We start from the raw sequence: 27,182 nt of genomic DNA on the forward strand, positions 1-27,182 counted from the left end.
CAATAAACTAAGGAGAGAATCGTGAGGTCAAGGCCAAGAGGATGCTGCAAGTGGTCCCAACATGCAAATGCGACAGTATGGCCCGAACTCTCGAGTGAACCCCGCGATCCGGACCTCAACTATCACCTCGAGTTCGCAGGTGGCTGGCTCCCGTAGTCTTGCAAGATGCTTTTCCCTAAACTATTGCAAGGAGCTATCCCCTAGTGCTGAGCGGCTTCTGCGGCTGCTTCGCTTTACTTATACAGGAAGTATACGAGTACTCAACTTCTATATCCCCATCACTAACATGGGTCTGTACTTACGTAGGACGCGAACTGCGGCTACAGGGATGATTTCCTTGTTATATCCAGTGTAGGGTAAGCATGTGACTTGTAGTAACTCTGCTCCATGATCTCGGCAATGGCCCTTGCACATGCCATCCTTAGCGCAGATTTCCAGGTTTCGACTGGACGACAAGGCAACTTGATGAGCAATTCTCTAATTCAGTCTTGCGTGGGGCTAGCTGGACCCTCAGCAAGCTCGATCTGGTATCCTACATGTGGAAGAGGGTCATAGGTGGTTCGGAGACCACTGAGGCGCTAATAAATATGTAGTTGTCTTATTACACCTCGGTACCTACTACCTAATCATGTCACTCACCTGGGCCTCGGCAAAGCTCGGTTTAGCTGTTTTACGACACATACACGGAATGTTATAGCTAGTAGCTGCTCTTAGTGGGCCCAAGTTGAGCTGATGAATATGCAAAGATGCGACCGTGAGAAGGACCCTGGGTTGTGTCATATAAAAAGAAAGCGCTGGTCCCGCCGTGTTGGTCCCGCCGTTTGAGCCCATCAAGAATGCAGACGGGACTGCCTCGGATAGATACGGTGGCGGCGCTAGATGGAAAACAGTGGGGCTGCAGTGACTGGATGCTGAATGCTGAGCCGACTCCAATTGACAATTGATGGGGAGACAGGGATTACGGCCTTGTTGGGGCGCGGCGTGGGAAGCGGGAAGTGGTCATGCCTCCATTTCACAAGCTCAACCTTCTTCACCTCGTCTCGGCCACTCATTATCCAGTTTCTCTGTGCCAGAAACCCCTCAAAAGTCTCTTCATATAATCGTTGCGGTTCGATTTTTTACACGTAGCCCCTGCATTGCATCTCGAACCCCGTATCCGGACTCAACTTACCCAGTATCAGCTTACTTGAACCTCGCTCCTGCAGCTGCCCACTTATTCCCACCACCCCTCCCTCTGTAACTGCAAGCTCAAGACAGATCGAGAAAACCCACCGCGATATTGAAGCCCAAGGCCCCCGAAGCCCGACTTAGAGGTCCCTCTTCTCTTGTTGGGTCTTCGTCGCCCAACAGGCCGCCTCGGTTCACAGCCCTCATTCCCCAGATCCCCCTCCTCAGAGCACTGCGTGAACATCCACGATGCAGTACGTCAGAAACCTCAGCGAGTCTGTCTCGACAGCATGGAACTCGATAAACCCAGCCACCCTCAGCGGCGCGATCGACGTTATAGTCGTTGAGCAGGAAGATGGCACTCTGGCGTGCTCTCCGTTTCACGTGCGCTTCGGCAAGTTCTCCTTGCTTCGCCCGTACGAGAAGAAGGTCGAATTCGTGGTCAACGGGGTGAAGCAGGATTACTCCATGAAGCTCGGCGAGGGCGGCGAGGCCTTTTTCGTTTTCGAGACCAGCGAGACCATTCCTCTAAGCTTGCAAACTTCACCACTGGTGTCCCCAGCCTCCAGTCCGCCACTCCATGCTCAGCACTCTGCTGTTCCCGCCTTGCAGGAGCCCGAACTGCTCGAACTTAACGGGGAACCCGGGAAGTCTCTCCACAGACCGCGTCCTACCGTCTTGCCTTCCATAGAAGGGGCAAATGGTAAGGCAGACCTCCCATTCCCAAGAGTGAGAGACAAAAGCTGACAACCTCAAGGCATGCTCACCCCACGATCTACCTCTCCTGAGCCGGCCAAGGACCACTTGGCCTCGGCCAATTATTCGTCCATGGGCACCAGACCGTATAGTGACGACGTGCTCCAGCATATAGCACGAATGCAGCCGAGTGAACATGACTCCGGGGAAGCCTCGAACGATGTTGACAACCCACTATATTCCGAGAGGTCCCACAGCCCACCGCCTCTGGCACCAAGAGAGGCTTTCGAGAGAGCCATAACCCTCTCAAAAGAGTTGTCCGCTGTGAATATTCCGACACATATCACTGAGTCTGGGGACCTGATGCTGGACATGACTGGCTTCAAGAACAACGACGAGGACGCCCTCCGCGCCGAGATACTGGCCCGAAAGGTCTTGGCCGAAGAGATGGAGGGTAACTACGACATTGGTGCTCTATTCGGCGTCGATGATCAGGGCAACCTCTGGATCTACAGCAGTGAGGATGCAAAGGAGGCCGCCATGAAGAGAGCGATGGAAGTCTCTCTGCGATCCCAGCCCACTCTCGCTATTGATGCGGTATCCGATCCGGGTTATCATAGTGACGGGAGCGATACTTCGTCGTCTCACATGCTCCCGTCCCACAGGCGGACAGGGTCTGACCTGGGCCAGTCAGCATTGCAGACACCTCCGTCGTCGCCTGGTTCTCCCACAGCTGGTGACCCGAACCGCAATTATGCCAAGACGCTGCGTCTGACCAGCGACCAGCTGAGGGCTCTCAACTTGAAGCCGGGCGAGAATTCAATGAGCTTCACCGTTAACAAGGCAACGTGTTCGGCTTTCATGTACCTGTGGAAGCACGAAACCCCCGTCGTCATCTCGGACATTGACGGGACGATCACCAAGTCCGATGCCCTGGGCCACGTATTCAATATGATCGGGCGCGACTGGACTCACACGGGGGTCGCAAAGCTCTACACTGATATCGTTGCCAACGGGTACAACATCATGTACCTCACCAGCCGCTCGGTCGGGCAAGCCGACACCACGAGGGCATATGTGGCCGGCATCTCGCAGGACGGTTACCGTCTCCCACGGGGGCCGACAATCCTCTCCCCAGATCGAACCATGGCTGCCCTTCGTCGGGAAGTCTACCTCCGCAAGCCCCACGTGTTCAAGATGTCGACCCTCCGCGACATCCGTAGCCTCTATGGGCCAGGCCGTTCGCCCTTCTACGCAGGCTTCGGGAACCGGTTCACGGACCAAATCTCGTACCGCACGGTCGACGTTCCGCGAACTCGCATCTTCACCATCAACTCCAACGCAGAAGTGTCGCTCGACTTGCTGAGCCTGAACAAACTCAAGCTGAGCTACGTCAACATGACCGAGGTCGTCGATCATTACTTCCCGGCCGTCAGCACCCTGATCAAGGACGGCGGAGAGGAGTTCACGGATTTCAAGTATTGGCGAGACCCACCTCTAGACCTGGACGAGTTCTCGGCGAGCGATAGTGACGACGAGACCGAGGACGACGGCGAAACCCACGCAGACGACCACGATAGCCAGTATGCGGAAGGGGAGGACGACGATGAGGGGGTCGATGAGGGCATGGGTGACAGCTACATCTCGCGCGGATCCCTCGACGAATACGGCGAGGGGGGCGAGAGCATCATGAGTGGCAGCTTCGAGGGCGAGGAGCAGTTGATGCACTCGATGATGGAAGACGAGGACGCCGACGATGAGGACGAAGTCGAAGACGAGGACGGCGATGCGGCGAATGGAGAGGATGTGCAAGTCGAAGAGGACGACCACGACGTGACTCCTGTGCAACCCGATGGACCGGGTGCGGAACCACAGCTGAGGCACTCACCCCGCGCTGCCGTCCAAGACGTCAATGCCGAGATGATCACGGGTGTCAAAAACCTATCTCTGGAGAAAGAGGAGGCCAAGTAGGGAGTCGGGAAAGAGGGCCGATTTGGTCACACAGCGCATTTCGAGGGCCCGGTTTAAACTGAAAGCATTTCATGAGAGGGATAAGAGCGGTCTAGGATACATACCATGGGGGTCTGGGTTTTTTCTTTTCCTACTATTCTAGACATGGGCGTTTCTGGGAGTTAGAGCATTCTGCATAGCGAAGCGCATTGCATCCTTGTTTCTCTCGTTCTTGTATTAGGTAGATCATACAAATACAGTCGGGTGCGCTGTACACACAGCAAGGTACTGCCCGAGCCCAGATCATTTCATCGTGTCCCATCTTCTTTTTGCTGCCTCTTCCTGTCGATGGCAGTGGGGTCTTTAACCGTGCCGGCGGGCCCTGCTCTGAAAATGGATTCGCTCTCTAGTGAGCTCACGTAACAGATCAGGGTACCCAATCATTGAAAACAAACGCTTCGTAAGGGCCTAAAAGAAGGCATTTCGGAGGAGGCTGACAGAGGTCTTCACTCCTCGGCCATCTCCATATCTCCAGCCTCAACCTCATCCCCAAATACATCCGCCATCGTTCCCCCCTCGATGCCATCGCCTCCCTCGTCCTCCGCATCGGCCGCCGCCGTTTCCACGCCCTCCATCGCCTCCCCGGACTCGTCATCGTCGTAGCCCTCGCTGTCCTCCCCGTCTCCAGCCCCCTCCCACGCCTCCTTCAGGCCCCAGCTGACGCCGCTGAGGACGAACCGCTCGTTGGGCAGCCGGACGCCCCATTCGCTGGGCGCGACGCGCGGCAGCGCGACCCTGTTGCGCTCGCGCGCGAGCTCCATCATCCAGTCCTTGGACACGCCGCCGGCGGCGGAGCCGGCGCCACCGCCGCCGCGGAACTGGTAGCCGAGGCGGCTGGCGATGGCGAGCTGGACGGCATTCGCGGAGACGGCGGCGTCGCCGGCGTTGACGGGGGCGGCGCCCGAGGTGGCGCTGGGGCGGGCGCCTGCCTGCGAGGTGTACGGGTCGGCGGCAAGGTGGAGCGCGTCCGAGAGGACCGACGACGTGTGCCGGTACGCGAAGTCGAGGAGGAGGAGCGGCACGCGCGACTCGAAAGCCGTCACGCCCTGCGCTGTTAGGAGGAGCTCGAGGGTGCGCGAGTCGCGTGGCCGGGGCGCGGCGGCGCTGGTGGATGTGGGGTGCTGGGGGTGCTGTTGTTGTGACGGCTGTTGCGTCTGTGACTGGGTTGCGTGCTGGGTGGGCGGTTGTGAGCCCGCCGCTTGGCTGGGTGTGGCGTTGGCGGGTTGTGATTGTGTGCCGCCTACGGTCTGGGAGCCGGAGCCGGCAGAGGATGAGGGGCCCAGGACACCGTTGGTCTGCGGCGTGGCTGTTGCCGTCGCCATGGTTGTGTAAAATTAGAAGTAGGACCGGCTCGGCGAGGTCAAGCGGCAAGAGCGCCTCGGTGCGATCGGTCGTAATAGGTGTCGCGATGAATCAGGTTCGTCGGGGATGGGGATATTCTCTCGCAGATAAAATAAGATTGACTAGAGAGTCCAACTGATGGGCGAAAAGGTGCTCTTTAATGAAGACGATGGGTTAAACTTGGAAGTTAATATCGAGACTTCGATAATGGATGTGCTGGGTTCGGTCTAGGTGAGGCAGGTCGCGGGTGTCAAGCTTAATTCGGCTTAATAATAATCCGCGCCGCTGCGAGTTCCGCACAGGCCACACCTTATTTGCGTCTTCAGGCGCATAACCCCACCATTCACACCGTCCGTTTTTGGGCTGATCAATGAGGGGCAAATGTGGTGAGGGGCGACGCGATTTTTTCCCCTTCAAGCGTAGGGTCAAGATACTGCGTACTTAGGTGATGAGTCAGAGTCGACGATCGCGATAAATTCCTCTCTCTCCTGTCAATTACACGCCTCAATCGTACAAGAGCCCACCCGTACCGTCACGGACGCAATGGAGACAACCCTCCCCCTCCCGTTTTTGGTCAGCGTCGCTGCTCCCCCTGGTTTGGATGGAGATGTGCAAGGTCTTAAAAGAGAAGAGGTCTCATGTTTGGGTGTGGTGTTTTTCGACGTGAACCCGAAGAACTTCGAGAAGTTGCTTCGATTCTTGAATAAGCACAACTCCGAGTTCCAGCCATACTTCGACGTCACCCGGCTCGAGTCCCAAGACGATGTCCTCTCGCTACTCGACAGCGGCGCTCGCAAAGTGTTTGTAAACCCGGAACGCCTCGCAGACTATGCCCAATTCGGCTCCCGGGTTGCCCCCGTCGTGGCCGGCAGCAGTGCTGCCCAGCTGGATTCAGCTACTGCGCATGGATTGCTCATCACCGACTTCGACCCGACCAAGTGCGATGTTGCAAAGTTGATCGACGAGAGAAAGACAAAGAAGATATCGCCCCTTTTTATCAAGCCTGTTTCAGGCACGAATCTGGAGCACTTCCTGGACATTGCGACCCAGCTGTCTGCAATTCCGATCCTCCCGTCGACTGGATTGACCACAGACCCGACTGATACCGGAAAGCTTCCAGTATCCAAGATCCTTGCCTCGTCTTGGACCTCTGATAGAGCAGACGGGTTGGTGCCTACCGTTGTCTGTGACGAGGGAGGCATTGCTCTCGGCCTAGTCTACAGTAGTGAAGAGAGTGTGGCGGCGGCGTTGAAAACCCAGACTGGCGTCTATCAAAGTCGGAAGCGCGGACTTTGGTATAAGGGCGCCACCTCGGGTGACACGCAGGAGCTCGTCAGGATATCCCTGGATTGTGACAATGACGCATTGAAGTTTGTCGTGAGGCAGAAGGGCAGGTTCTGTCACCTGGAGCAACCTGGCTGCTTCGGTCAAGTCCAAGGCATCCCTCGTCTCGAGCAGACGTTACGATCCCGAAAAGAGTCTGCACCGGCGGGCTCGTATACAGCCCGGTTGTTCTCGGATGAGAAGCTTCTTCGTGCCAAGATCATGGAAGAGGCAGAGGAGCTCTGCGACGCAAAGACACCCCAAGAAGTGGCGTTTGAGGCTGCCGACTTGATATACTTTGCCTTGACAAGGGCAATAGGTGCCAATGTCTCGCTCGCAGATATCGAGAAAAACCTCGATGCCAAGGCCTGGAAAGTCAAGCGGAGGCAAGGGGATGCGAAAGGGAAATGGGCTGAGAAAGAGGGCATCAAAACAACTGCACCTGCGCCAGCGGAACAAAGCACGAATGGTACTGTCGCAAATCATCCTGCCACGAAAGTCGCCCAGGATGCTACTCCTGAGAAGATTACGATGACCCGATACGACCTAAGCAAAGTGGCTCCAGGCGAGCTGGATAACGCGCTCAAACGGCCATCCCAGAAATCTTCGGAAGCAATCATGAAAATCATCATCCCGATTATCAACGAGGTCCGCAAGAACGGCGATAGCGCGGTTCTGTCCTACACTCACAAGTTTGAGAAGGCAACCTCGTTGACATCGCCTGTAATCAAGGCACCGTTCCCCAAGTCATTGATGCAGCTCCCCCCTGAAACCATCAAGGCGATTGATGTTTCGTTTGAGAACATTCGCAAGTTCCACGCGGCCCAGAAAGAGGAAAAGCCCCTCAAAGTCGAAACCATGCCAGGGGTCGTGTGTAGTCGCTTCTCCAGGCCCATCGAGGCCGTGGGTTTGTACGTTCCAGGAGGTACAGCTGTACTACCAAGCACGGCTCTGATGTTGGGGGTGCCGGCCATGGTAGCTGGGTGCAAGAAGATTGTCATTGCATCGCCTCCTCGAGCGGATGGTAGCATAACGCCGGAGATCGTCTATGTGGCCCACAAGGTCGGCGCCGAGAGCATCGTCCTGGCCGGCGGCGCGCAGGCGGTCGCGGCCATGGCATACGGAACTGAGAGTGTCACCAAAGTTGACAAGATTCTTGGACCGGGAAATCAATTCGTTACGGCAGCAAAGATGTACGTCAGCAACGATACCAATGCGGGCGTGGGTATCGACATGCCGGCAGGGCCATCCGAGGTTCTCGTTATTGCCGATAAAGACGCCAATCCAGCTTTCGTCGCCTCGGATTTGCTCTCTCAGGCTGAGCACGGCGTTGACAGCCAGGTCGTACTCCTTGCCGTTGATCTGTCCGAGCAACATTTACAAGCTATCGAGGACGAACTACACGGCCAGGCGATGGAATTGCCCAGAGTAGAGATCGTCCGTGGAGCAATCGCCCACTCTATCACCGTCTCAGTCAAGACCGTCGACGAGGCAATGGAAATAAGCAATCGGTATGCGCCCGAGCATCTCATCCTACAGATCAAAGATGCAGAGAACGTTGTCGACAAGGTCATGAATGCCGGCAGTGTATTCATCGGCGAGTGGACGCCGGAGAGTGTCGGCGACTATTCAGCGGGAGTCAACCACTCTCTTCGTAAGTGACTCTCTATCCTTGATTTCTATAAAAAAAAGTGGAGCTAACTTGAACAGCTACATACGGGTATGCCAAACAATACTCGGGCGTCAACCTGGCATCTTTCGTCAAGCACATCACGAGCTCGAATCTGACAGCCGAAGGGTTACGGAACGTTGGAGAGGCGGTGATGCAGCTCGCGAAGGTCGAGGAGCTGGAGGCCCACAGGAGGGCTGTGAGCATTCGCATCGACCATATGAACCGTTCTTGAGGGGGCTTGGAATTCGGTAGATGATAGAAGCTAAAAGTTTGCGTATCGATCAAAAAGAGGAGTCTTCGTTGTTCGGCTCCAGCTGCCTTCTCGCGTTAGAGGGTTTGGGAGCGTTATTGTCAGCCATGCTGACATGGACCATATCTTCCAAGAAAGGTACCCACTAAAGCTAGCACAGCACTCGTATGTCCCTGCCTCCAGCTGAAATGGATTATAATGCATTTCCGTTGTGGAACCAACCTTATTTGCTCTCGTGACAACAATGCAAGTCATCAGCATAGAGTTTCTATACTTCTCCTGTCTGTAAGTCACTCTCCAGAAGCTCTAAACTCAAACACATGCTCACGAAATTGTGAATCGGCATCGGCCACAAGTTGTTAATGTCATGCCAACTTCACAAGGCCTAGAGCTGGCAAGTTCCATCTACTCTGATTAAGGTTCCGCCTGCTCCACAATGAATACCACTGTCCGGAGATGTCTGTCGCGTGACAAGCATACCTACTGTGTGAGCCACAGCCTTCAGGCTACCTCTACGCTTATTAGGGCAAACAACATTTTCGCTCCTCATGCATAGGTGGTTTGGCTAGGTATGTTACAGTAGTAGGTAGTGCTAGTAGGTACTCGTGCCCGCCCCCACTTTATTTGGATTCGTTTTTTATGTACTCACCCCACATAAAGTGGTGGCCGGCACGAGTAGCTACATACCCTGTCTCAAACCTCTTGGGGAGAATTGAACACTGGACCTCTGGCTAGCAATAAGTAGATGCGGCGAGGATCATACCTCTATATGTAGACCACAAGCCCGAGTTGGTGAAAAATTTGTCGTTATTCCTAACGTCGATTACTGTGGTAGGCACCAGTTATGCGGCGAGGGAGATACGGAGGGGTTGGCCCGGCTTCTTGATAGGTGACCAAAAAAAAAGAGAAATCCAAATTACGGAAATGCGGATACTGCGTACATTTAAAACAGTTGACACGAGGCTGGGCCGTCAGATGTCGCGTTGGATTGAATTTCACACGCATTCGCCTATCCACAGTGGGAGTGGAGACTTTCACACATGACCCAATAATAACCTGTTGGCCGAGAAAAAGAAGCTTTTCGGTGCCTGATGCAGACCCCCTTGGCATTGACACTGACGTCTTCCTACCTGATGTAATTTTGTCCATCACCCCCAGAGAAGAGGGCGCAAAAAGAATGGTCGACTGCACAGTGAGCAAATGAGGAGGATTTCTTAATACGAGGGTATGTATCTAGTTATACGGATACGCAGGACGGCATGCTTATGGGAATCAGGATTGTTGAATGCACATACTAGTGTAAGTACTTATGGGTACGCACTCATAGCAAGCAGCCAATCATAAGCTAATCCTGAAGAAGTAGTTTTCTTTTCCCTCTTTTTGAAGACCCACAGCAGCCAAACCATGGGACGCGCACAGTGCACACTAGCGATACTGTATGTGGCCCCCCGGCCGGGCGAGGCCATTTGTCGATCTCACACAAGGGAAAACGCTTGCCAAGAACTTGGCAGTGAAATCCCCCCAGTCCCGCCGTTCATCCCCTTCCCGGTTCCCTGGCTCTCCTGCAAATTCACCTCACAGCTCACCGCCAAGCCCTCGACGCAACGCCGGCCGGCCCATCACGAACCTCAATTGTGTGTCGCCCTCGCTCGTCCACCCACGCGCCCAAAGGCTGGATGCTTCCATCTTTTGAGTCTCCGGGTTCCCTGAACCCGTCCGAAATGACCGACAATGTCAATGTGTACGTGAAACCCTGCCCGCCACCATCGGAGCTACATTCTTGCCTCCTGCCCTCCCCCCGCCCCGAACCTTGTTTGGCATCTTGGCTTTCTGCCAAGCCAACGCCAAGCCTGGGGTTGATCTGTTATCGGGTACTGACGTCTCACAGCCGTTGATGAGATCAGTAATGTTGTGTACGTGCTCATTTCATTCCTTTTGTCTATTCCGAGCTGCCCTGTCCCTCTAAATCCGCCGAGCTTCTCGAGGAAATGTGTGGAAACAAACGCCTTCGCCGTCTCGGCATCGTCGGCGCAACTCGTCCCCATCCGGCCGCCGAATATGACTTGGACAGCTCTCTGGGCAGTCGAGCAATTGACTGATTGAATGATAGACTTCTATTCAGCAATCCCGTATGGACCGGTGTCGGCACCATCCCCAGCACCATCATCCGCAATATCACGGCGCTGTCGGTAAGTGTTGCCGCCAGTCTACGGCGTCGATCGACTACTGACCGGCCCAGTTGGGATATTCGTCCCACATCACTGAGAACGTGACCGTCTTGTCGTCAAACTATGCGTCAACCACGGACGGCGTCATTCAGGGACTGCTGTATGTCCCCGATATCAAGGATGATGACCCGTGCCGAGCAGCTCTAGACGCTTTCCTGCCGAAGAAAGTCGTTCGACACGCTGACCTACCCCCGGCAAACTACAACATAATCGCCATTGCCCCCTGGATCAATGCAACCTGCACCCAGTCCTATCTTGCGTCTGCTCGCCTAGACCCTCTACGCGCATTTATCTTCTACAGGCCGTCTAACGTGTCATCCGATCCGCCCCCTGCCGATTCCCCGGAATGGGATCTCGGCGACCGCGGCCGTTGGAAAACCCAGAATCGCTTCCCAATACTGGCCGTCTCCGGCCTTGCGGGCCAAGAGCTGATGCACCAGGCTGGTCTCTATTCGGGGAACCTAAGTGATGTTCCATACGCGAGAAATATCACCTCGGTATACGAAGCAGACCCTAGCGATTACGTTCGAATTTGGACGCAGATCTACGTATCCACATCATCTAATGCTCCCAGCATATGGGTACTCGTCCTCGTCATTCTCGGTGTCCTGGTGGGCGTAATCGGCTCGACATCCCTACTCATGCATTTCCTCCAGAGCAGGAGGCGGGCATCTCTCCGTCGCCGTGTCCAGAGCGGGGACGTCAACCTTGAGGGCATGGGTATTAAAAGGCTGACTGTTCCAATTGCCCATGTCCAGACGTTTCCCCTGTTTACTTACAACTATGAACCCAAAGCTAATAGTGCGCCGACATCTCCCACCTCGTCAAAACACCCTCAAAACGCTAGGAAAAAGGGGAGTCGTGGCCGACCCAGCAGCATCGCTACCACCACCCTTCCCATCTCAGAGAAAGGACTCGATAGCCCGTTTGCTCTCTCGACAACCGCGACCGACTACCAGCCCATGTGCGCCATCTGCCTAGAGGCCTACCAGAATCGAGTGACGGTCATCCGTGAACTGCCGTGTGGCCACATCTTCCATCCAGACTGCATAGACGAGTTCCTTGCCGAGAACAGCTCTCTGTGTCCAGTATGCAAGGCTTGCATACTTCCAAAGGGGTATTGCCCCAAAATAACGAATGCCATGGTGCGACGTGAACGTGCGATACGGCGACTGCGAGACAGGATCGAAGTCGACGACGACGTTGAGGCTGACGGTACCGGTGGGAGATTCCACAATTGGGGAGGCGAGATCAAGAAACGACTCTCGCTCTTCAAGCCGAGTGGCCCGGGCCCGTCATCAAACCCAACCGAACCCGAACCCCAACCCCAACCACGGAGACGATCAACCGCACCCGAAGTTACCTCAGTCCACCACCAGGAATGTAACAGCAGTTCTTCGAACAGCCGGGCAGACCTGACGAGAAAACGCATGCGACAGCTCGCGGGGTCCGAGCCAGATGATGAAGATGCTCGACTTACTAGATGTACGTCGATCATGGAGACAAAAAGAAAAACTAGTGATTCTGAAAGGTGTTGCTGACTCTGCTATCACAGGGCAGAGGATAAGGCATAGGGTGTTCCCTGGATTCTGAACTTGTCCTGGTTTCTACAGGACTCTGGCTTTAGGGGTGGTGTTTGGTCTGTTTTATTGATATTCGTCATGATACCCTGGGTTGCATGGTCTACGGCGGCGAACAAATAGATTCCTGTTTGGCATTTCGCGCAAGGAACGGAAACGGAAGGGAGGTTTACAATCTGCATTATAGGGGATTCAAGCATGCCATCAAGACGCAAAAAAAGGGTAACGGCAACGGCAACGGGGCGCTATCGGACTTGGGACCTGGACGGGAAGACGATAGTTGAAGTTCATATCACGATTCACACCACTATTTTGCATGGTAGCATGGAAAGGAGTTTTTCAAGATCCGAAACATCAACGACCATCACGGCGTCTCGATGTTGCATACCACTTCCTAGCAAGGGAGGTACCGCGTTGGATGCTCAAATGCTTTTGCAATTGCTATTTTGTTTGTAATAGTTATCATCATGGTCAAGTCATACGATCAATGCCCCTTATAACATCAAACCTACTCAAGGCAAGTAGGTGCCAAGCAACGCCGCATCGCCAGCCCTGTTACCATCCAGGTAAAGCCTAATCCAGGGCAACCAGCCGCCCCTGGAGTTCCCCCTCGTGTCGTATGAACGCCGTCGCCAAAGAGAAGAATGTAAGACCCGAAAACCCAAAAGAAATACACAACAAACCGAGCAACCAGCCCCCGAGGTCTCTTTCTTTTTCTTCTTCTGCCTCGACGAAAACTACGTCCAAAGCACTCTCGTCCCAGACGGCCGAGGAGGAAAATAACCCACCGGCGTCTCACTCCTCGTCCACCTCCTCGTCCCAGGCCTCCTTCTCCCTCGCGACCAGCGCCGCCATCTCGTCGGCCTTGAAGATGGTGCTCCCCGGGTCCGACGCGCGCGGCACCTTGACGAGGTTCTCGCCGTCGAACACGGTGCCGATGCTCTCGATCCACCTCCTGCGCCGCTCCATCAGCGTCCGGGTCATGTCGCCGATGCCTGGGCGCGCCGTGCCGAGCCCCGACGAGGACGCGGCGGCGGCGGCGGCGACAGCCGCGGCCGATGAGGCGCCGGGCCGCGCCTTCTTCGGCTTCTTGCCCATGGTGCGCGTGCGCTTGAGGTAGGCTGCCTGGACCTGGCTGTCCAGGTCCTCGAGGATGGTCTGGTACTCCTGGTAGGCCATGCGCTCCTTGACTAGCTCCGTCAGCCGGGCCTTGCGCGCCCCGTTGACGAGCATCTGCTCGCGTAGCCGCGACTGAAGCAGTCGCAGCCGCGCCGCCACCTCGTCGTCGTAGTGGCCGTCGTAGTTGGCCGCCGCGGACGGGTCCGCGCCCCCGCCGCCCGACGAGGAGCCCCCCGCTCCTCCTCCTCCGCCGCCGCTTGAGTTGCCGCCGCCCAGGGAGGAGGAGGCGCCCGCGCCGGTCGAGGAGCCGCCCTCGTCGGGCGGCGTGGGAAGGAAGCCGATGTGCCGGAGCTCCTGCTTGATGCGCTCGTCGACTTGAGCGTACTCGAGTTTGGGGTGCGAGGCCTTCTTCCAGGCTTCGCCGTTGGACTCGGGCATGTAGGTTGCTGGTGGGAGCGACTGGTCGGCGACGCCGATTCCGTTCGTGGTGGCGCCGTTGATGATCGTGCCGTTGGGTGTTAATTGGGATTGGTTCGGCGCCGTGCCGTCTCCCAGGCCGAGGTCTGGATTGGTGACTCCGCCCATTGCTGTGTCGACATCGCCGTTATTACCATTGACGGCTGGTTCAGCTGGTGGCGGGCGGTGTTCCGGGCGCATTGCTTGTAGCAGCCGTGAGAGCAGCGGGCCGACAGAGAGCCTGTCCGTCTCAGCAACGGCATCGTCTATGCTCTCGATTGTTCCCCGCGCCTGGTTGGGCGGGAGTTTATCCCGCCCCTGAGGCGACGAGTCAATGGCCATTGCGCCGTCCGCTTCAGCCCATATCTCGGTGTAGTGTTTCTTTCCGCGCTTCGGGATAACGAACGGGGTAACACGGTCGCCGCGCTCACGCAGGAATGCGAGGTCTTCTTCTGTGAACGGTCGGGAATATGGTTCGATGTAGGTTGAAAACGTGCTGAAATTGATCTGGTTGCTTGGCTTGGCACTACTAAAGTCCTTGTCGGGCGGATCACCAGCAATAAGATCGGATAGGTCACTCTTCGGAAATGTCGCGACAGAGTATATCTCTTTGATCTCGTCCTCCGTCATGCCCGGCTGAACGGGCAGGATCTCGTAGACGGTCGGGTCAGGGAATGTGGAAGGATCCTCGCCAAAGGTGTTGGCTTGAGGCCTCGCTGGCGGCGGCGGTCGGCCATCGTCTTCGGAGCTAGACTCGTCGTCGTCATCGTCGTCCCTATCGGCTTTTGTCTTGTCATCCACGTCCATGTTGCTCGGGGTTCGGGGCGCGACCGGAGATAGCGACGAGCTGGCGGATTCGCTCCCGCGTGATCGCTTTCTAGGTTTCCCAGTCGACGATTCTCGAAGAGGGGAGGAGCGCTCTGGGCTGTTTGTCAGCTTCGGTTCCATCTGTATGGTGGTCATTGTGACGAGGTTTGGGTGCTTGTTTGGCAGAAGGCGAAAAGGTGAGAGTGGTAGCCCTTGGGTAAGGGCCATGAGAACAAAATACTGAATTCACCAAACAACGACTGACCTATGTTGCTAGCCTGTGGCGCCAGACTTTCCGTCACCTTTCTCTTCTTCTTAGTAGCCTTCCTCTCCCGCTCCTCATCCTCGGCTTCCCGCTGCCTCCGCTCGTCTTCTTGTCCCCTTTCCGCTGCCATCTCGTCCATCCTCGTTTTTCTATTCGCCGCCAGGAGTCTCATGCCCTTGTCACAGAATTCTTCTCGCTTGTCGATGAGTTCTCCTAACCTCTTCAGTCTGGAAACGATGCCGTCCAATGCTCTGGAATCTGGAATTAACGCGGTCGACGCGCCCTGGTCGACCAGATCTTCAAACGTGATATTCCGGAAGAGATCGAAACGCAACGATAGAGTTTCTAGCTCGGATACTTCGAGAGCAGGTAGGTTCGCCGTTGAAGGCGGCACGGCACTGGGTGTCGTATTGCGGCTTCGAGGTTGCTGCCGTATTGCCCCGGCCCCCCCTTTCTTCCCCGTGCCTTTCTGACTTGACACGGGAGGCATCTTGGATAGTTCGACAGCTTCGATTTATATTCGCCGTCTATTTCTGCGCTCGAGTCGTTATTGAATTTTAAGCGCGCCGTTTATGTATATAGAGAGTTAACTAGGTAGGTAGTTGACTGAGGTTATAGGTCCCGTCAACGTGACTGCGGTTCGGAGAATCCTCTATCTTGATGACTCAGCGGCAAGCTTGGACCCGACTTTGGACCGCGTCTCCCGTCGCGCTCTCTCTTCTAAGAAGCAACCTCACAAGTTTTAAGTTCAGTCTCTCGACATTAACTTAATCCTTTCATATTTCCAGACGTAGGATTCCGGTGCCCGGGTTCAACAAGGTTCACAATTTCAATATGCTCTCACCTTCGCACTTGCCCTACACTTGAACCCTTCGTGTTTCACGATTAAGGTTTCGGTACCCAGGACTTACACTTGCTACTCGATTTACTCCCTTCGTGACGACCGGGATCCTAGTCATCAAACTCATGGTAACATCAGAGCATGAGGCTTTACACCTCGATCTGTTCACGAAGACTGTTCACGCCTGGGCCTTTTCCATGGGTCTGAAACGGGAGCTAGCCTCGTGTGGCGCCAACCGATCAACTCAAGATCGCGATTGACCGATCCTTGAAGGAACTTCTACCCCAACAGCAAGCGTCCGCTACTCACAGATGCGCCCACTCTGGTTATCGAAGCAGGCTATTACGAGTCGCTGCGCCGCCTCCGCACAGATGCAAGCTGGTGGCTGCAAACCCAAGACGGCGCCGTTAATGTAGCCGTTAATGTAGCTCTCATCATCAAAGTCAAGTCTCAGACCTGCGAGATTATTTTTGAGCTGTGGAAGCTAGGTACAGTCGCTGGAGACAGACCGATGAGAAGATCCTGCGCAAGCGGGTCCTTGGTTACCAAGCTTTTAAGCAGAGGCTGGTAGTGAAGATAAAGGAGGGTGTTTCTGTCTTCTGCTGCACCTCGGCCTTTCTGATGATCTCGCTTGTAACAATCGCGACGCCCTGCGGATCAGACTCCTCAGGGCCCTCCTCCTCCTCCACAAGGTCGTCCGAGGGGTTCAGGGCAAGTGATTTCATGGTTGTGGGTGAGGACTTGGAGGGGCATTTAGGTATTCGGGCAGGGGCTTTCAGGTAATCGGGCAGGGGCATTTAACTGGTAGGGGGCATTCAGCTTTCTAGGCAGGGGCATTCAGCTATCTAGGCAGGGGCATTCAGCTATCCAGGCAGGGGGTACTCGAAATATTTCTCCACTATGATTCCCGGAGAAATATGGACCTGACAGTCATACTGGACTTGTCGCAGACCGACCCCCCGGAGGACGTGCTTCAAGGCGAAGAAGTCTGATATGAACCATCCATCATCGGTGGGATCAGCGGCAGAAAGGTCTGTAATACCGCAGACGCTAATAGGAGCATTTGGCTAGCCGTCGCTATCGCTATTGCTAAAGTACTCTTGCTGTCGCCGTCTCTGTTGCTGTTGCCATCGCCATCGCCGTCGTAGTCGCTTGTTCCGTAGCTGGCAGCTGGTCTTTTTCATTCCCCTCCTGTCCTTGGCGCCCCACTATGTATTCTCTCTCCTCCCTCCTTTCCTCCTTCCCCCTTTTGACTTTGCCCGTGTCGTTCTTTTCTACTCTGTTACTGCGCATGACTCCGAAGCACCCTTCCACACTTAAGTTAGGTAGTCTCTGTACATTTCGTTGGGACAGGCTAAGGCGCAGATCAGCCTTCATATCCATCAGCGCCTGCCCATCAAATGCCCAGCCTTTTGTCGCCATTTCTCCAAATCACTCCAGGGGCGAAGGTGTCGAGTGGAACATCCAGGTCTTGATGGCCTTCCAGCTTGATCGTGACACGACCCGACAGTCTCAGTCTCAAGAAGAGGAATAGGGCACACTTCCATCCATTGCAGGGCCTTTTCCTGTATTATCGTGATCATCGCTTAGTGCAACCTAGGGGAGGAAGATAGATGCCTAGTATTCTCCCATATCCGGCCGGGTGCAGGCCATCCTATCGATGCAGCAACCTAATAACGAAACACCGTTTCCGAGATCTTTGTCAAGTCTCCAACCTTTGCGGCCGACGCTAGAAAACCGCCCCAAATAACTCTCCCATAACTCGGGATACCGTACTGGGAGGTCGTCCTATTATATGAGCCGTCTGAGCAGCGTGGCTCAACACATGTGCTTGGACCAGGATGCGCCATTGGTCCCGCAGAAACGTTCTTGTGTGGGGCCTACCTTGGCCCGCATCATCGCACGTGGCAACTCTTCACTTATTGAGCCCATAGGAAACTGGAAACGATGTCTCCCACTTGGGAACCAAGGTGATATTCACCTTTCCGGTCAGCATGGGAGAGGCTCTTCTAGCTCGCTGTGGCGTATGATCTCAACGTTCGGTCTGTTTCTTGACGTGTCTAGAATCGTGAGTGACAAGGTTCACAACTTCACAGATCTCGGTGAATCGCCTATCATGCCGACCCGCAGGATCAGGGGGCGTAGATGAACCGACATGGATACTTGCAGTTGGCATTTCCAGGAGCTGGAGTTGTAAGGCTGGACCCTGAGCCCACGCTCGCCCATCGTGACAGGTGATTGGTGCCGATCGAGAGCACATGTCGAGTCAATACCACGCATCATATACCACGGTATCTTTGGCCAGATCGGCTGTGGACCCTTCGTTAGAGGTACGTCTTCCATCGAAGTGCTTCGCCAGTGCTACAAGTTGTATCTCCCTCTCTGTCTTGGCCGCCTAGATTGTGACGGATGTATGTATGTATGTACAGTACATACATACATAGGCAGCCGAGGGGGGGGCAAGTCAGGTTTAGGGGTATAAGATATCTCTGTAGGTCCGAAAATATCGACCCTCTTTCTCGTTCCTCTTGTCGTATCCAACGAATTGCTGCCAGTCCAACGTGCGCGAACCCCTTTCCCTCTCAAACAAGGCTTCTCGCCGTCCCGCGATGAGAGAGTATCATGGCTTCAGCTGGTGGTAACATCTTGCCGGCCGACATCAGTCCCAACCATGTTCTTGCTGGGATAGCTGGCGTGGCATTATTTGCCCTTGGCGTTTCTCAGCTTTATACGCAATCCGACCTGGAGAGCGACGAGGGCCCCGGCCTCATCACCTCCTTGTTCCTCTTCTGCTACTCCTGCTTCATAAAGCCCTATGGAGGCGATTCGAACGGGTCCCAGCAGGGCCAGCTCGAGTCGTTCTACGCAACTCAGAGTGGCATCTATGACAAGACCAGAAAACCGCTCCTCAAAGGCCGGGAGGACATGCTGGCGCTGGTCGCCGCACAGCTCCAGTTCAAGGCCAAGAGGGATGGCGAGTCCAGGGACGGAAAGAAGCGTGTCTGGGTTGATGTACTGTTGCCCTCCCTGCCCTCTTTCATGGCGGCTTCCGGGACTAACCAAAGGACCAGGTTGGAGGAGGGACTGGCTGGAACATCGAGGCTATGTCGAAATATGTCGACGTTCCGAGCTTCTTCTCCAGGGTCTACCTCGTCGACTTCTCCCCGTCTCTATGCGAGGTGGCGCGCAAACGCTTCCAGCGACTTGGTTGGTCCAACGTAACTGTGGTCTGCCAAGATGCGCGGAGCTTCAGGCTCGAGGACCACGAAGATGGCCTTCCCCCAGCGAGGACCGCCGGTCGTTCCCCCCGTCTCGGCTACTTCTCACAAAAACCGGCAGAGCACGGCGGTGCTGACTTGGTCACCATGTCCTACAGCTTGTCGATGATTGTAGGTCATTCCCAGGCATCGATAGAGGGGCCTGTTAACAATGAGGGGCTAACCCTTGCATAGCCTGACTACTTTTCTGTCATCGACTCCCTGTCGTCGCTCCTCTCGCCAAACGGCGTCCTGGGCGTGATTGATTTCTACACCCAGTCCGACGTGGACGTTGCCTTCCGAAACTACACGGGGGGCGGTATGGGACGCCACGTCAACTACGTTGCCCGGACGTTCTGGCGTGCCTGGTTCGATCTCGACCGCGTCAGTCTAGAAGCAAGCCGCCGAGATTATCTCGAGTACCGTTTCGGGACCGTCCTAGGCATCAACTCGCGGAATCGCAGTCTGGGCTCCATCCCCTACTACATCTGGCTGGGCTGCCTCAAGGAACCGTTCTCTTCGTCGAGCCTCCCACACGAGATCATTGAGCGTATAGACGCTCTGGCAACCGAGTCCCCTCTCATGCTCCCGGCGGACAAGATGAAGACAGCAACAAGTGCTCTGACCCGTGCCGTCGAGAGGACCGCACCTGAGATACGATCCAAGGCTTTTGACGCTGCAGTCGAGAACGTTTCTGCCGGCCTCCCTCTTCCGTCATTCTTCTATCAGAACCACCATTGGCGCATCTATTATGACGATCGACTGCAGAAGCACACCCAGTTCAAGGATGAGTACATTTACGCTTTCACGTGGGAAGACTCTCGCGTCGACGAGAGGATACTCAACCTCGGACCGGATGACGTGGTTTTGGCAATCACGAGCGCGGGAGACAACATCCTCTCCTACGCGCGGCAAAGCCCGGCCACGATCCACGCCATTGATCTCAACCCGAGCCAGAACCACCTCCTGGAGCTCAAGGTTGCCTCGTACGCAGCGGCACTGCCATACGACGACTTCTGGAAGATGTTCGGGGACGGCAAGCACCCTGACTTCCGCTCCATCCTCACCTCCAAGCTGTCCCCTCACCTCTCCAGCCGCGCCTTCCAGTACTGGCTCGGTAACGCGCACATATTCACCAGCCCGCGCGGCCGCGGCTTGTACGACACGGGCGGCTCGAAGCACGCGATCCGCATCTTCCGGTGGATCTCGCGCCTCTTCGGCTGCCGCCGCGCCGTGGCCGAGATGCTCGAGGCCAAGACGCTGAACGAGCAGCGCGAGATCTGGCACCTCAAGCTCCGGCCCGCGCTCCTGTCGGGGCTCGTCAGCCGGTTCGTGCTTAGCTCCGAGGCCTTCCTCTGGACGGCACTTGGCGTGCCCAAGAACCAGCTCTCCATGATCGAATCCGACCACGCCGCCAGCGACGCCGTCCGGGGGTCATCCGGCGTCCCCGGGTCGGGGACGGCGCGCAACACGCGCTCGCACGCCCTCTGGCATTACATGGTCAACACGCTCGACCCGGTCGTCGAGACCACCCACATGGCCGCCGACAACCCCTACTACCACGTCTGCCTTGCGGGCTCCTTCTCCCGCCGCTGCCACCCGGACTACCTGGCCCCCGAAGCGCACCGCCGCCTCAGCCGCCCCGGCGCCCTCGACGGCCTGCGCATCCACACCGACGAGCTCGCCGAGGTCATAGCCCGCCTGCGCCCCGGATCCCTGACCGTCGCCGTCGTCATGGACAGCATGGACTGGTTCGATCGCGGGTCCGCGGCCGCCTCGCGGCAGGTGTCGCGCCTGAACCGGGCCCTCGCCCCGGGCGGCAGGGTCCTGCTGCGCAGCAGCGCCCTGGACCCCTGGTACGTCGCCGAGTTTGAGCGGCGCGGGTTCGCGGCCAAGAGGGTCGGCGAGAGGGTCCCCGGGCGGTGCATCGACCGCGTCAACATGTACGCCAGCTGCTGGGTCTGCACAAAGGTCGATAACCTGCGGCCCGATAGCCCGCCCGGCAGCCCGCCCGCGCCCATGGTCGCTGGCGGCGAGGGGATTGAGGTGTTGCCTCTGTGATTTTCGGGCTGCCTCTCTCTGATCACCCCTCCACCCCAACCTACCCCTGAGTTATCGGGGCGCTGGGATAGGGGTTTTGCGCCGCCCGCGCAGTGGAAGGGCCGGATTCGGCATGAGTATTTCAACAATGCTCTGTCTGCCATGGCCGTGATAACAATCACTGCATATTCCTCAAAATTCGATGGGCTGATCACCAAGCACTTTACTACTTTGACACTATGTTTGGACGGGTATAGGCGGGAAACTGTGTCTGGGACGGCGGCAACTCACAAGAGGGTACCAATACCGCTGAATGTCTTTCTTACCAAACTAAAGTTAGGCCATGGTCTTCCTCACTGTATATACCGGTAGCTTGCAATTGAAAGTAGTTAAGGCCGTCCGAACGTATGTCACACAGGAGTTATGCAGGTCGACTTTGTAAGCAAGTCTCGCTCGAAAGCTTGGAGACGATCGATCAGAAGAATCCATGGTTCCTAAACCAGGGTTCCTTATTATATTTTAGCAGAGGTGATGCTCATAGCAACGTCTTCTTGGGCACTTCCACACAAATTGCTTGGTCTATGTATGTGTGTGGAACGCAACTAACTACAAACAACTGAAGCAGAAATCCCGTTCGCACCGGAAACCGCCCTCCCCGCATCTACGTAACGACCCTCCCGGGGTCCTGACCAAGTCGGGGTCTATAGTAGTAGGACTGCTAGCCACCAACTTCCTCGTCGCAGCGACCGGGGTAGCCCGTGTCTTAGCCAACAATGGGGACGACTTGGTATGCTGCTGGTCGAGCCGGCTGCGCCTCGCCCTCATGGCCAAGATCCTCATCGAGGCCACCGCGATCGGCGATGGACGACTCCTGTTGAAGAGGACGAGCTGGCGGCTGGACGAGGGGAGGCTGACGTGGTCGAGCGAGAGCTCGTCTTCTTCGCCTTCGGATACGAGGGAGACGATGCTGAGCCGCGAAGACGAGGCCGGCTTCGTGTCTGGTGTGGTTTGATGGGTTACGCGGTCAGGGGTCACTGGCGGCTTTGCCCTGACCGCAACGCTGCGCTCCTTTGCGGGTGATTTCGTCTCAGTAGCAACTGTGCCTGACTCCTTGCTCGGCGAGAACTGTTCCTCCGCGCTTGCAGCTGACGGTGGATCTTTTCTTTTCCTCAAGTTTGGCCTGGCGTCTTTTGGGAAGTCGTGAGTGGTTGGGTGTTGCACGGTGTTGGACAAAGTCGGGTTAAGCACTGGTCTCCCGCCATGAAGAATCTTCCTTTCCGACAGCTCCGTCGAGGGAAGATGCTTCGTCACAGGATAAAAGGACTTTCCGAGAGCAGGTAACGACCCGGAATCCATGAGCTTCTTTTGCCCGTTCTTGGTGCGCAATGATGCTTGCAGAGTCCTTGAGACCCGTCCATTAGATAGATCTGTAAACCGTCCAATTTGTCTTCTGCTCGGCGCTGTGGGTTCATCATCGTCAGAAAAGATATAGGATGGATCAACCATGTTTCTTGAGAACGTTTCCAGAAGGTTGGAAGACCGTGTGGGGTGAGCGGTGTCCTGGGCCCGTGTCGAGTCTGGAGCAGTGCCGTGGTCATGATCGTCCCGCCTAGGTCGAGGGGCTGGCAACGCTTGAGCTGTCTTCCGCGATGCATCTTCGCGCACATGTCTCCTTCTCTTGTCTCTTGGAGCGGAGTGTCTTAAAATCAGCGCTCTGCTAAGGTCTTCGCGGCGGACCCCGTTCGGCGATCTCTCATTTGGAAAGCAAATATTAACAAAGTGGACCGGCTCTTTTATCTCCCTTCTTGGACGATTTCCAAGCTCAGATGACGGAGGAACTGCGTGTCTGGGGTTGAGTCTGTTCCGCTGCCGCCGCCTAATAGTGGCCACTACCAACTGAGTCTTTTCGCCGCTGCCGCTCGCTGGTTCCGTTTGTTGCTGAATCGGAACACTGGGCCCCAGTATGATCTCGTCTTCGAGGTCATTGGTGGCCGATTCTGGCGGAGGAGGTGACTTCTGTCTGTCCTGCAATATGACCACTTGTGCTTTCCTTCTCCCACGATCTCTAGAAGTCGGACTTCTGACAACACCTTTATGCTTCATCCGTTGTGGAGATTGAGATTGGGTCCCTGCCGCATCTTCCACCCTTCTCTCGGAAACAGGCTCGGAAATCGGCTTGTGGCTACCGATTCCAGGTACGGCCGAAGAAGGTTGGGGTTCCTTGGTTCGTTGAATGGTGGTGGCATTCGCCGTAGTAGATGCCAGCCGCGAGGAAGACGTGCCCAGCAGAATGTCGTCCTCGTCAACTTCATCTTCCCGAGGCGAAAGCAGGGACTTCACTGTCACTCTCCTAGCAACAGTTGAGGTTGTCGATCCCGTTTGGAACGCTGTCTCAAACGCCTGCGCGGGGAGGTCCGGGACTTCCCAGGCGGACTCGATATTGTGATTTAGAAGGCGGGCGGGAGTCGAGGGCTCGTACCGAGGGGGGAACATCAAGCTTGACAGTCGAGGAGGGCCTGAAAGGAGTGATTGCATACCCGCCGGCCGGTTATTGTATGGCACAACTGCGTTTGACCCCCCTCTCCCGTGTAATATTCTTTCCTCCTCATGGACGGACCCTGCTTCGGACCGGATGTCGGAGGCATCCTCAAGAGAACGTATGTGGCCATTGTCCACAACGACCTGGCCAGTCCTAATATCAATCTCATCACCAACGCCAGAAAAATCCTTCCCGTACTTTTCGAAGATGGATTCCCACGAGGATTTCAGCTTGTAAGCAGCAACAGCGCGTGATCTTTCAAGCTGAACGGCGGGGTCGCGTCTGGCATTGAGCTCCTCGGGTTCGTGAAACAGTTCGTCATCGTTGTCCTCCTCATCGAAGGGCGAAGGGCCGAATCGTGATCGTTTTGCGGGGGGCTCCATATTGCCGGCACCTATTGGAGTCGAAAGTGTGCTATGTCTGGCGACCTCCAAGTCAAAATCGCAGTCGCAATGTTTAAGTGCAAGTCGCGTAAATGTGGGGCTGGAGCTTGAGCATGGACTCGAAACGCTAGCATGGTGCATAGTGCATGGTGGGGCACGTGCACTAAAGTATAAGTGAAGGTGTGGGGCCTGCTACCTATTTACTCAAAGAGTCGGGGTGTTAAGTCCAAGTTGCGTCACAAAGCGTCGAGTAGAGCGCATCGATAGCTCTCTTTGTCCCCGAGACAGGCAGCTGAACCAGCATGGACTGGAACCAAAGTTGAACCAACAATGTATTGTCAAAAATGCCGCACCCCGCTCAAGTTAGATGGCTCGTTGGAAGACCTGAATCCAGCAGCGTATGACCTTCTAGTTGGTGAGCATCCCGTCACTCCCGAACGCGGTTTAGTTGCTGGCCCTTCTGACTCTCCGCCAGCGACACACTCACAGCAGCCTCCAAGGAAGCTCCATTCATCACGACCGCTTCAACCTCAAGACAAGGCGCGTAAGTCCCTGTTGGACAAGGTCTCTCAAAATGCCGGTCCGGCGACGTTCAAGCGCCACAACGCCCCTAAACGAGGCAGCGGCGGGCTAAGAGACAGCTCTGCCATGTCCTTCATCCTCTTGACCGAATCCCAAGTCGCGCCGCCGAATCACTCGTTGCCAAGGAGTCCTAGCCGTCAGAATGCTCTACCACATCAAGGACTGCCTGGGGGAGGGGAGAGCGGCCAAGCAGATGACGATGACTCGGCAAAGTCACACGAGATGGAACGCATCGCCAAGCTCTTCGAGATCCTATCAGCGCGCTCAGATGTCGACCATCCCATTTGCGTCGAGTGCACGGAAATATTAGTCGAGGAAATGCAGAAGAAACTTGAGACGACAGCCCGTGAACGAGATGCCTACGTCAACTTCCTCCAGCAGCTGCAAGCAAACCTCCCGACGGATGATGAGCTGCGGGTACAGGAGGAAGCCGTAGAGAAGGCGAGGAAAGAGGAGGCGGCGGCGCTTAGCGAGCTACGGAAGTTGGAGGACGAGAAGGCCAGCCTAGACGCGGAGCTACTTGCCTTAGAAGCAGAGGCCCAGCAGCTAGATGAGGAGGAGGAGGGCTTCTGGAGGGAGCGGAACGCCTTTGCGGCAAAGCTAGCAGACTTCCAGAATGAGCGCGACAGCATCAACTCGAAGTTTGATCACGACTCGCGCCTGCTGGAGAAGCTACAGCGATCGAACGTATACAACGACACCTTCTGCATTAGCCATGACGGCACGTTTGCTACCATCAACGGCCTCAGGCTCGGTCGGCTGTCTAACAAACCTGTCGACTGGCCCGAGATCAACGCCGCGTGGGGCCACTCCCTGCTGCTCCTCGTCACGGTCGCCGACAAGCTCGGCTACAAGTTCGAAGGCTACGAACCCCAGCCCATGGGTTCGACCTCCAAGATCGTGCGCTACGACCCGGTCTCGCCATCGTCAAGCCGCCTAGGCGGATACCGCAACGCGCCGCCACCCGCCCCAAAGAAGCATGTCCTGGACCTGTACTCGTCGGGCGACATGCCGCTGGGGCTGACGTTTATGCACCGCAAGTTCGACAACGCCATGATCGCGTTCCTGGAGCTCGTGCGGCAGCTCGGCGAGCACGTGCAGCGGCAGACGGGAGCCGACGGCAACCCGCTGGGCCTCCCCTATAAGATCGAGGGGGACAGGATTGGGGACGTCAGCATCAAGCTCGGCATCGCGCAGGACGACGGCTGGACCAAGGCTTGCAAGCTGACGCTCACGTGCTGCAAGTTCTTGCTCGCGCATGCGAGCAATTTGAGTTCTGTTTCGAATGGCCGGGCGTCTGGGGGTCCTTAACTGGAGATATACGGACTTTGTTAATATGGGGTTGATCGGCTTATTGGGTTGCACGATAGATTGGCATGGTCGTAAGGAGTTTCTAGGTCTGGTCTTATTAGCTGAGTTGCACTTGTACGTACATAAGTGACGTGGGGACAGCGACTCCTTGGTCCACGGGTTAATTCAGAGGACTTGCTGGCTGGATTTGTTTCTGCCATGCCTCTTTTTAGCAGGACTTCCTTGTTGTAGATGGGTGCTTTAATAATTGGCAAATTAAATCTGCCGATAGAAGCTTAAAGTCTGGCTACGAGGATATCATAGTCCTATACATCTCTCAACATCGTCCCCAGCGTTTAGCATAAGTCAAGTTCAAGCAAGTCAGCCCTCTCACTTGACTTGGCCCTTATCTAGTAACTTGCCTTACTTGGTTAGGTATTTCTTAACTAGGTTGGCTTAGTTACTTGCAAGTAGAGCTTGTCTCTGCAGGCAGGTGTAGCTGCTAGCTACGGAACAAGCGACTACAACGGCAATGGCAATGGCAATGGCAATGGCAATGGCAATGGCAACAGAGATAGCGACAGCAAGAGTGCTTTAGCAATAGCGACACCACATACCCCTGCCCTTACAGTGAAATGCCACTGCCCAAATAGCTGAATGCCCTTGCCCAAATACCTAATTGCCCGTGCCTGAATAGCTGAATGCCCTTGCCCAAATACCTAATTGCCCCTGCCTGAATACCTAACCGCCCCTGCCCGAATACCTAACCGCCCCTGCCCGAATACCTAACCGCCCCTGCCCGAATAGCTAAATGCCGCACCTGCCCGCGGAGACAAGCTCTTAATAATTGGCAAATTTAAACTGCTAATGTCTGTGAGGACGATCTCACACTGTTTAGAGCGCGTAAGTCCGAGACACAGCCGCTTAAGATCTCCGCAGAAACCTGGGTGGGAGGTTTGTACCAAGTCCACAATGACAAGATCGTTATGGTAGAAGGTCTGATGATGGCTTGCCTGAAGGGAATTTCTCCAGGGGCATGCGCTATTTGCTCCGCGGGCAGGCGGTTAGTGAATCACAGGTGGCAGTTGCTGTTGCTGTTGCCTATTGCTGTCGCTGTCTATCGCTATTGCTGTTGCTGTCTATCGCCCTTGCTGTCGCTCCTATTGCTCTTGCCGTTACTATCTATCACTCTTGCTGTCGCTGTCTGTTGCTATTGCCGTTGCTGTCTATCGCTATTTCCCGGTCTGTCTATTGCTCTCGCTGTCACTCCTGTCACTCTTGCTGTTGCTGTTCATCGCTATTGCCGTTTCTAGAAATAATAATAGTGACAGCAGAG

At 55.7% G+C, this 27,182-nt stretch overlaps 9 protein-coding genes across 9 annotated transcripts; 6 read left to right on the forward strand and 3 right to left on the reverse strand.

The window, feature by feature from the left end:
• The first annotated feature begins 1,328 nt into the window (after positions 1 to 1,328).
• Positions 1,329 to 4,077, forward strand: QBC33DRAFT_80042 (nuclear elongation and deformation protein 1). The gene is made up of 2 exons (XM_060433086.1): positions 1,329 to 1,870; positions 1,925 to 4,077. The coding sequence occupies exons 1-2, from the start codon at positions 1,417 to 1,419 to the stop codon at positions 3,832 to 3,834; spliced, it is 2,364 nt and encodes a 787-aa protein (XP_060283383.1). The 5' UTR covers positions 1,329 to 1,416; the 3' UTR covers positions 3,835 to 4,077.
• QBC33DRAFT_539434 (transcription initiation factor IID, 31kD subunit-domain-containing protein) lies at positions 4,019 to 5,478 on the reverse strand. Its single transcript, XM_060427990.1, has one exon. It carries the CDS (start codon positions 5,193 to 5,195, stop codon positions 4,320 to 4,322), a length of 876 nt encoding a protein of 291 aa, XP_060283384.1. The 5' UTR covers positions 5,196 to 5,478; the 3' UTR covers positions 4,019 to 4,319.
• A 114-nt stretch (positions 5,479 to 5,592) lies between these two features.
• QBC33DRAFT_539435 (histidine biosynthesis trifunctional-protein) lies at positions 5,593 to 8,680 on the forward strand. Its single transcript, XM_060427991.1, has 2 exons — positions 5,593 to 8,191; positions 8,248 to 8,680. Exons 1-2 carry the CDS (start codon positions 5,758 to 5,760, stop codon positions 8,439 to 8,441), a joined length of 2,628 nt encoding a protein of 875 aa, XP_060283385.1. The 5' UTR covers positions 5,593 to 5,757; the 3' UTR covers positions 8,442 to 8,680.
• Positions 8,681 to 10,190: 1,510 nt separating this feature from the next.
• QBC33DRAFT_578458 (uncharacterized protein) lies at positions 10,191 to 12,280 on the forward strand (the record flags this gene model as incomplete). Its single annotated transcript, XM_060431062.1, has 5 exons — positions 10,191 to 10,200; positions 10,348 to 10,372; positions 10,570 to 10,648; positions 10,699 to 12,172; positions 12,243 to 12,280. 5 exons carry the CDS (start codon positions 10,191 to 10,193, stop codon positions 12,278 to 12,280), a joined length of 1,626 nt encoding a protein of 541 aa, XP_060283386.1.
• A 395-nt stretch (positions 12,281 to 12,675) lies between these two features.
• QBC33DRAFT_619871 (histone acetyltransferase subunit 3-like protein) lies at positions 12,676 to 15,516 on the reverse strand. Its single transcript, XM_060432756.1, has 2 exons — positions 14,915 to 15,516; positions 12,676 to 14,762 (listed from the first exon to the last, which is right to left on the reverse strand). Exons 1-2 carry the CDS (start codon positions 15,402 to 15,404, stop codon positions 13,063 to 13,065), a joined length of 2,190 nt encoding a protein of 729 aa, XP_060283387.1. The 5' UTR covers positions 15,405 to 15,516; the 3' UTR covers positions 12,676 to 13,062.
• Positions 15,517 to 16,909: 1,393 nt separating this feature from the next.
• On the forward strand, positions 16,910 to 17,571 carry QBC33DRAFT_539451 (uncharacterized protein). Its single transcript, XM_060427992.1, has one exon. It carries the CDS (start codon positions 16,966 to 16,968, stop codon positions 17,287 to 17,289), a length of 324 nt encoding a protein of 107 aa, XP_060283388.1. The 5' UTR covers positions 16,910 to 16,965; the 3' UTR covers positions 17,290 to 17,571.
• Positions 17,572 to 18,034: 463 nt separating this feature from the next.
• Positions 18,035 to 21,472, forward strand: QBC33DRAFT_587538 (putative 3-amino-3-carboxypropyl transferase). Its single transcript, XM_060431518.1, has 3 exons — positions 18,035 to 18,767; positions 18,821 to 19,144; positions 19,208 to 21,472. Exons 1-3 carry the CDS (start codon positions 18,378 to 18,380, stop codon positions 21,071 to 21,073), a joined length of 2,580 nt encoding a protein of 859 aa, XP_060283389.1. The 5' UTR covers positions 18,035 to 18,377; the 3' UTR covers positions 21,074 to 21,472.
• A 9-nt stretch (positions 21,473 to 21,481) lies between these two features.
• Positions 21,482 to 24,057, reverse strand: QBC33DRAFT_539455 (uncharacterized protein). The gene has a single exon (XM_060427993.1). It carries the CDS (start codon positions 23,972 to 23,974, stop codon positions 21,659 to 21,661), a length of 2,316 nt encoding a protein of 771 aa, XP_060283390.1. The 5' UTR covers positions 23,975 to 24,057; the 3' UTR covers positions 21,482 to 21,658.
• Positions 24,058 to 24,100: 43 nt separating this feature from the next.
• On the forward strand, positions 24,101 to 26,348 carry QBC33DRAFT_539456 (autophagy protein Apg6-domain-containing protein). Its single transcript, XM_060427994.1, has 2 exons — positions 24,101 to 24,389; positions 24,450 to 26,348. Exons 1-2 carry the CDS (start codon positions 24,305 to 24,307, stop codon positions 25,865 to 25,867), a joined length of 1,503 nt encoding a protein of 500 aa, XP_060283391.1. The 5' UTR covers positions 24,101 to 24,304; the 3' UTR covers positions 25,868 to 26,348.
• Positions 26,349 to 27,182: the final 834 nt, after the last annotated feature.

Source organism: Phialemonium atrogriseum (genome assembly GCF_030411735.1).
Source record: "Phialemonium atrogriseum strain 8032-3 unplaced genomic scaffold QBC33scaffold_13, whole genome shotgun sequence".
Lineage (NCBI taxonomy): Eukaryota > Fungi > Ascomycota > Sordariomycetes > Cephalothecales > Cephalothecaceae > Phialemonium > Phialemonium atrogriseum.

Bases quoted from the DNA above. Each gene is read 5' to 3' on its own strand.
- QBC33DRAFT_80042 (XM_060433086.1), top strand. From the start codon at position 1,417: ATGCAGTACGTCAGAAACCTCAGCGAGTCTGTCTCGACAGCATGGAAC. The intron at 1,871-1,924 runs GTAAGGCAGACC...GACAACCTCAAG, and splicing joins TTCCATAGAAGGGGCAAATG to GCATGCTCACCCCACGATCT.
- QBC33DRAFT_539456 (XM_060427994.1), top strand. From the start codon at position 24,305: ATGTATTGTCAAAAATGCCGCACCCCGCTCAAGTTAGATGGCTCGTTG. The intron at 24,390-24,449 runs GTGAGCATCCCG...ACTCTCCGCCAG, and splicing joins AGCGTATGACCTTCTAGTTG to CGACACACTCACAGCAGCCT.
- QBC33DRAFT_619871 (XM_060432756.1), bottom strand. From the start codon at position 15,404: ATGCCTCCCGTGTCAAGTCAGAAAGGCACGGGGAAGAAAGGGGGGGCC. The intron at 14,763-14,914 runs GTCAGTCGTTGT...CAAACAGCCCAG, and splicing joins GCCACAGGCTAGCAACATAG to AGCGCTCCTCCCCTCTTCGA.
- QBC33DRAFT_539451 (XM_060427992.1), top strand. From the start codon at position 16,966: ATGTATTCTCTCTCCTCCCTCCTTTCCTCCTTCCCCCTTTTGACTTTG.
- QBC33DRAFT_539435 (XM_060427991.1), top strand. From the start codon at position 5,758: ATGGAGACAACCCTCCCCCTCCCGTTTTTGGTCAGCGTCGCTGCTCCC. The intron at 8,192-8,247 runs GTAAGTGACTCT...TAACTTGAACAG, and splicing joins GGGAGTCAACCACTCTCTTC to CTACATACGGGTATGCCAAA.
- QBC33DRAFT_539434 (XM_060427990.1), bottom strand. From the start codon at position 5,195: ATGGCGACGGCAACAGCCACGCCGCAGACCAACGGTGTCCTGGGCCCC.
- QBC33DRAFT_539455 (XM_060427993.1), bottom strand. From the start codon at position 23,974: ATGGAGCCCCCCGCAAAACGATCACGATTCGGCCCTTCGCCCTTCGAT.
- QBC33DRAFT_587538 (XM_060431518.1), top strand. From the start codon at position 18,378: ATGGCTTCAGCTGGTGGTAACATCTTGCCGGCCGACATCAGTCCCAAC. The intron at 18,768-18,820 runs GTACTGTTGCCC...GACTAACCAAAG, and splicing joins AGAAGCGTGTCTGGGTTGAT to GACCAGGTTGGAGGAGGGAC. The intron at 19,145-19,207 runs GTAGGTCATTCC...ACCCTTGCATAG, and splicing joins CCTACAGCTTGTCGATGATT to CCTGACTACTTTTCTGTCAT.